General features: G+C 38.6%; 1 protein-coding gene across 1 annotated transcript in view; it reads left to right on the forward strand.

The window, feature by feature from the left end:
• The window catches only part of si:dkey-288a3.2 (protein phosphatase 1 regulatory subunit 37), a 62,784-nt gene that overhangs the window by 3,040 nt on the left and 53,499 nt on the right, over positions 1-6,245 (forward strand). The window contains exon 3 of the mRNA XM_034859132.1: positions 1,551-1,651. Coding sequence (XP_034715023.1) covers positions 1,551-1,651 — 101 coding nt within the window. The remainder of the gene's footprint in view (positions 1-1,550; positions 1,652-6,245) is intronic.

A 6,245-nucleotide genomic window follows, 5' to 3' on the forward strand; every position in this document is an offset into this window, starting at 1 on the left:
TACATCCTAGTACGCCCTGCAGTGCCCTGCTACGCCCTGCAGTGCCCTGCTGTGCTCTGAAGTGCCCTGCTACATCCTAGTACGCCCTCCAGTGCCCTGCTGTGCCCTGCAATGCCCCATTACATCTTGCTACACCCTGCTACTCCGTGAACTACTTCAACTACTATTTCTATATTCATTGTTCCATTATCTTTATTGTAACTATTATTGCCACTGTTCATCACACCCCCAACCGGCATCGTCAGACGCCACCTACCCATGGCCGGGTTAGCTCAGTTGGTAGAGCAGGCGCACATTTAGAGGAGTACTCCTCAACGCAGCGGGCGTGGGTTTGACCGCGACCTGTGGCCCTTTGCTGCATGTCATTCCCCCTCTGTCTTCATCTGTCCTGTGAAAATAAAAATGCCTAAAGAAATTTCATAATTATCTTAAAAAAAAAAAGACCCCGCCTGCCTAAAACATGAGTTTGTCCCAGGTTTCTCCATGAGAGGAGTTTTTCCTCACCATTGTCGCACTAAATACTTGCTCTTGGGGGAATTACTGGAGTTGTTGGGACTTTGTAAATTATAGAATGTGGTCTAGACCTACTCTATCTGTAAAGTGTCTCAAGATAACTCTTGTTATGATCTGATACTATAAATAAATTGAATTTAGACATTTAACTTGGCTCTGTCTACAGCTAATAATGGCCATGATATATAATTTGTTAACCATGTACACAAACAACATTAAGTACATAGTACAAGCATTTTGTGAGGGGGGAAAAAAGAAAATCTGACAAAATACTCATAAAAAGTGTTCTTTATAACATCAGTCCTAAGACATCCAAGTGGTGGAAAGTATTGAAAGGTATTGAAATCTGTGAGGCTACAATTTCCCACTGCAGCTCATGTTAAGGGGAGACACGACAGGTGAATCGATGAGCTTTCATTTTCGAGATTCCCCCCCCCCCCCATCAAATCGTGGATTTGGAGAATTGTGGCACCCATAACATTAACTTGCATTAATAAATACAAAGTACTCTGATCTACTGTTCATTTAATCCTTTAATGAACTGTAGCCTATAATTTCAACAAGTTTTTTTTCCTTTGTAAAATCGTCTGTCCAGGTATTAATTTATCTTTGTGATATCTTCCCTGAAATGTATTCCCAGATGTAATCCAGCTTTTGAAGGATACACAAGGATCAAACTGTTTATGTGTTTCCATCATAAAATCCTCTGTAGTCTCTCACATCTGGAATGTCCCATCCCATAAGGCTGTGGTTGATAAACTGAGATGCCTGATTGGTTGATTTGTTGTTCAGACAGACATTCATGTCCTTCTCACTTCACACACACACACACACACACACACTCACACTCACACTCACACTCACACTCACACTCACACTCACACTCACACACACACACTCACACACACACACTCAGAGAAAAGCACAGTTTACCGTATGGCATTTCTTAGCCCCTTAAGCACTTTTGAATGGTTGCTGGTGGCTCACTGGGATGCAGAGACATTAAAGCGGTGAATGACTGTATTCTTCTATTTTAGTTGACAGCTGCCTCACCTTGACAGAGGTAATGGTGGCGTACCAGCAGAGCTGCAGCAGACACCAGGTCCAACCCCGAGCGCACATCCTGCAGCAGCTCCAGGTACACAGCTTCACACATCACTGTTAGTCTCTGTACACGTCAGTCAGACAGCACGGCGCCAGTCTTCTTGTTGGGTGCACTGGTAAAGCAAGAGTTCCTGTGGGTGGTGCTATTTTCAGTGGCTATCACTGCTCATGCTGCAACGCCCCAGTTAACGTATTTCCCAAAATTGTTCCAAACTGTGGTAATACGGTACTACATTCAGTAGACAAGAGAGCTTTTAAATAAAATAGTACTGCCCTGTATAGTTTGTACTACAAGACTTCAGACTGTTGTCATGATGATGGATGGGGGTGCACAGCTTACATAACTGATCTCAGACAAGGTGTAGTACTGGGGTCGGCAGTCTTTTTAAGATGAAGTGCCATTTTAAACTCAGCATTGAGCCAGAATCTACAGAGCAGGCTCACACAGTGTTTTTTTCTCCTGTCAGCGCCGCATTCTGTGACTAAGGCAATGAGTACTAGCCAATCAGAGGCGGAGTCCTCACGGAATAGATGGGGGGAAAAGTCAATCAAACTACGGAGCTCTGCAGTTGTCACAGAGCTGTAGATGTTCTTATCAGAGGTGCAAAGACTACAAACAACATTTTACATGAAAGTACTATTTCAAGGTCTCCGTGGGGACTTAAAAAGTCAAAGAGTCTAGAATTTCAAGATTTTAGGACTTAAAAAGTCTTAAATTCACTGATATATTGTGTTCTTAGTCTTAAGTAATTTTAAACAGGTCTTTAGTCTCCACTATTTTATTTTGTGGTGTTGTAGTTCTTTCTTTTGATATATAGTTTGCCCTTTATGTACAGATTATTATTACTTTGCTTATTCAACTTGAATAAATGTATTTACTGTGCAAGTCATTTTGTGACTCTGCATGTCGGTCTACTGTTGTGATATAGGTCTTACACTTCCTTCCTAAAGGTCTTGAAAAGGTCTTAAAGTGTACTTGGTGAAACCTTCAGAAACCCTGTTATACGTTGATGAACGTTTACTTGTGTATAATTTACTCAAGTAAAAGTAAAAAGTAGCTCATATACAATTTAGTCAGAGTAAAAGTTACCTTCAGAGGGGATATACTTTTTTTAATTTATACTTATTTATTTCCTTATGTACACTTATTATACTTTTCTAATCAAATCAAGTGTTTTGTAATTGGATAAGGACACCAAGCCGCTTTCAATTGACAGCAATTATTAATTATTAATATCTAAAATCCTCAAGCAGCTACCTCGGACCTTGGATAGGACGTCACTTCCACGGTTCTGCAATCTGGTATGTGTTGCGCGTCCAAGTCGGAGAGAAACATGGACGCCACCCGGAAAGCCGTTGTCATGGTAGCACTTTTTTTTGTCATGATTATGACTATTAACCCATCTTATCAAAACGCAGTCATTTGAACTTGAACATTTTCACTTTATTTCATGTTTAAGTTTATTTTTTGTTAGCAAACAAGGCTTTATTCAATATTGAAGACCGGTTCCCATAGCAACAGGCAGTGATACGGACACAGTAAGGTATTGCAGTAATAAGAGTGAATAAAATCGTCATTTAAACAACCACAGCGGTCCAAAAACAATGACTACAATTCATTCATACTTACAAGTCAAACAGGGCGCAGCCATCTTGGATTCCATATGGGAATCTTTGCTCGGTGTGCTCTAGGGTTGTCCGAGGTCAAAGCTCAGAAATACGAGGAAATGGGGCGTGTTGGTGCGTGTTGCTAGGCAGCGGCTGACTTTGTAGTCAGAACTCCGACTCGGATAAATAATAGAACGCAGCACGACAATGTGAGCAAAATGTTATCGTAATTGGTAGAACCAATGGCTGAATCTGCAAAAACATAACCATAGCAGTAATAGAGCCTATTTTTCAGAATTCAGAGTTATTCAGAATATGATTAGCCCTATTCTATTCTTATTTAGCTTCCGCCAGTTTGATTCTACTAAACCTGATTTTTGCCATTAAACCTGAACCCAGAACCATTACCAGAAAGTGCTTTGAATTAGTGATAACAGATCCTCATGCAAATAGTCTAAACTCCAACAGAGATGAAAACTGTTGAGTGAAATATTGTGTTAAAAGAAGTGTGTGTAGCCCTGTTCGTCTGTGCACCATCAGCAACTTTGCTCATGAAATAACTGTAGCGTGCAATGATATTGCAGCACTCTACAAAGGATCAATAATAACTCTATAATCTGGTGCAACTCAAGCCTACATATAACATACCGTATATACTGGCTGCACTCAAGCTTTAATTAAAACCTAGGAACCTTCATGCAGTAGCACAAGCTTGCAGACGCACATAGATACTGATTTTGGAACACATAATGTAGCAACGGGTGTGTATACACACAAACTAAAATGGCTTGGATAATTTGAATCATCTGGTTCCATCAGACCTAATCAGGCTTATTGCTGCAGAGCGCTAACAGCATCTCCATTCCAAACAAGAGGCTAAGAGCAGGTTAACTGCAGGGCTCAAGTTAGTGCCAATGCAAATACTACCCAGCTGCAACGACACATGCAGAATGCCATACCAGTCTCTGGAAGTTGGTAGTGACCGTTAGGCGATCATTTGTAGCAGGGAATTTCCTGATAGTGATCTGTTTTTTCTTTCTGTGATTCATCATTTTTATCTTTTTTTTTTTTCAATTGGTACATCATTTATTTTCCAGGAACATATTTACGTTGTGTGTATGTATGCTGTGTACTGGCAAAGTGCTCTTTTTGATAGAAAAGACTAGAGTTCCTGTTCTAAATCAGGGCAGGGCACCACGTCATTTTCTTTTTTTCAAGATTTTCTTTTAAATTAACAAAGTTTCTGTTTACGCTGAGTTTGTAATCTTGAGCTCTGACGGTGATGAATGTCATCAATGTCAAAAACATTTGCAAAGCCCTCCAGACACACAAAAAAGCCAAAACGGTTAAATGTTTTCTACAAAAGATTGACATGACATTGTCATGAACACATGTCACTGTCATGACACAGTAATGACGCATGAACCCTAACCCTACTAATAACCATAACTTGTCATGACAAAACCAAATGACACATAAAAGCATTATGTCATAAATATTTGTGACTTGGTCATGTTTTATGACACGTTCATGAAAGAGTCATGTCACTGTTATATAGAAAACTTCCAGACAAAACTTCTCCCTCTATGAAGATATGTTGAAAATGGCCGGTGAAAGAGCGGCGTGCCATTCAGCCATATGGTGTTCAGCCATTCATATTCAAACTAGAGCTGCACAATTAATCATGATTTTTATCCAAATCGCATCACGGACTAGAGCAATATCGCAATATTTGTTAAAGGCAAAACATGTTGTATAGTATGTATAGTATACAAATCATCCAACTGACCACTAAAAAAGTATTTGTTTGGCACAGAGCCTCTCTAAAATCACACTATAATCATTTTTTTTATTTTAATATTTTTCAATAAAAATAAGTGATTTTTGTAAAAAGGATCATTGCCTCCAATATCGCAATATCAGTCATCAAAGTTCGATATTTATAATTAGATATTTTCCTCATATCATGCCCCCAATGCGCTGGCCATTGTTTTTTTTATCTTGTGATAGAAACAAAAATTAAATAGACAAACAGGAAGAGCTAACATGAGTCAAAAGAAGTTACATTTAAAAAAAAAAGAACCCTCTCAGAGACATTTCATACAATCATTCCAAATTGTATATATTGCTTTAACAATTAAATTGAAGGTAGTCTGATTGTATCACAGTTTTAGCTGACATTGCAAGGTTGACACAGGTCAGCATTCATTTATTAGCGCCATACCTTTCCCGAACAAATGAAATGCTCCCCGAATCCTCTCAAATATCTTATTTTCTCCAGAGGAAAGGTTATTAACATTTGCCAAAGCCAGTATGTAACAATCGGTCTGCTTGCCTTTTTCCAAAATAATGCAATTGTTTTTTTAATGTAAAAAGACCCAAATCTATCATTTTTTGTGTTCTTGTGATCAAATCATAAAAACTGGGTTCATCAAAAGATCTTTTGAGCTAATCTTTTCTATGTTTTTTTATTTCCTTCCAAAAAGCCTTGACCTTACTGCATGGCCACACAGTGAAATAGTGTCCCAGAGATCTCTTTTCCCATGTCTTTACTCCTTAAATTACATTCTCTGATGAATTGGACACTAATAAATCATACAGTTCTAATATATGTAGCACCTTTGCTTAAACCGTCATTAGACATAATTTTTTCCAAATTGGATGTTATAGATTTGGTTATAAGCCTATTTTGACTTGTGTTGAAGAAATTGAAAAAAATATGTCACACTTGTGTTTGATTTCTTCAAATGGCATCATATAATGTGAGTTAGGCAGGTACACGTCCTGAACCTTTAATAATCCTTTTGTTCCCCATGTTCTAAATTCAGCATCTGCTCTCCCTGGAGCGCTGCTTTCCCCAAATGGGACTGCACTGAGACAATAGATTAGGTTCTTTGATACAATATTTCACTTCAAACCACACCTTGATCATATTTTTAAAAACTGGATTAGTAGTTTGTTTCATCAAATTCAGCAATGTGTCTGAATATATGTACGTAGAGGAAAACATACTCTGTCCG

The sequence above is a fragment of the Etheostoma cragini genome, chromosome 20 (genome assembly GCF_013103735.1).
Source record: "Etheostoma cragini isolate CJK2018 chromosome 20, CSU_Ecrag_1.0, whole genome shotgun sequence".
Classification (NCBI taxonomy): domain Eukaryota; kingdom Metazoa; phylum Chordata; class Actinopteri; order Perciformes; family Percidae; genus Etheostoma; species Etheostoma cragini.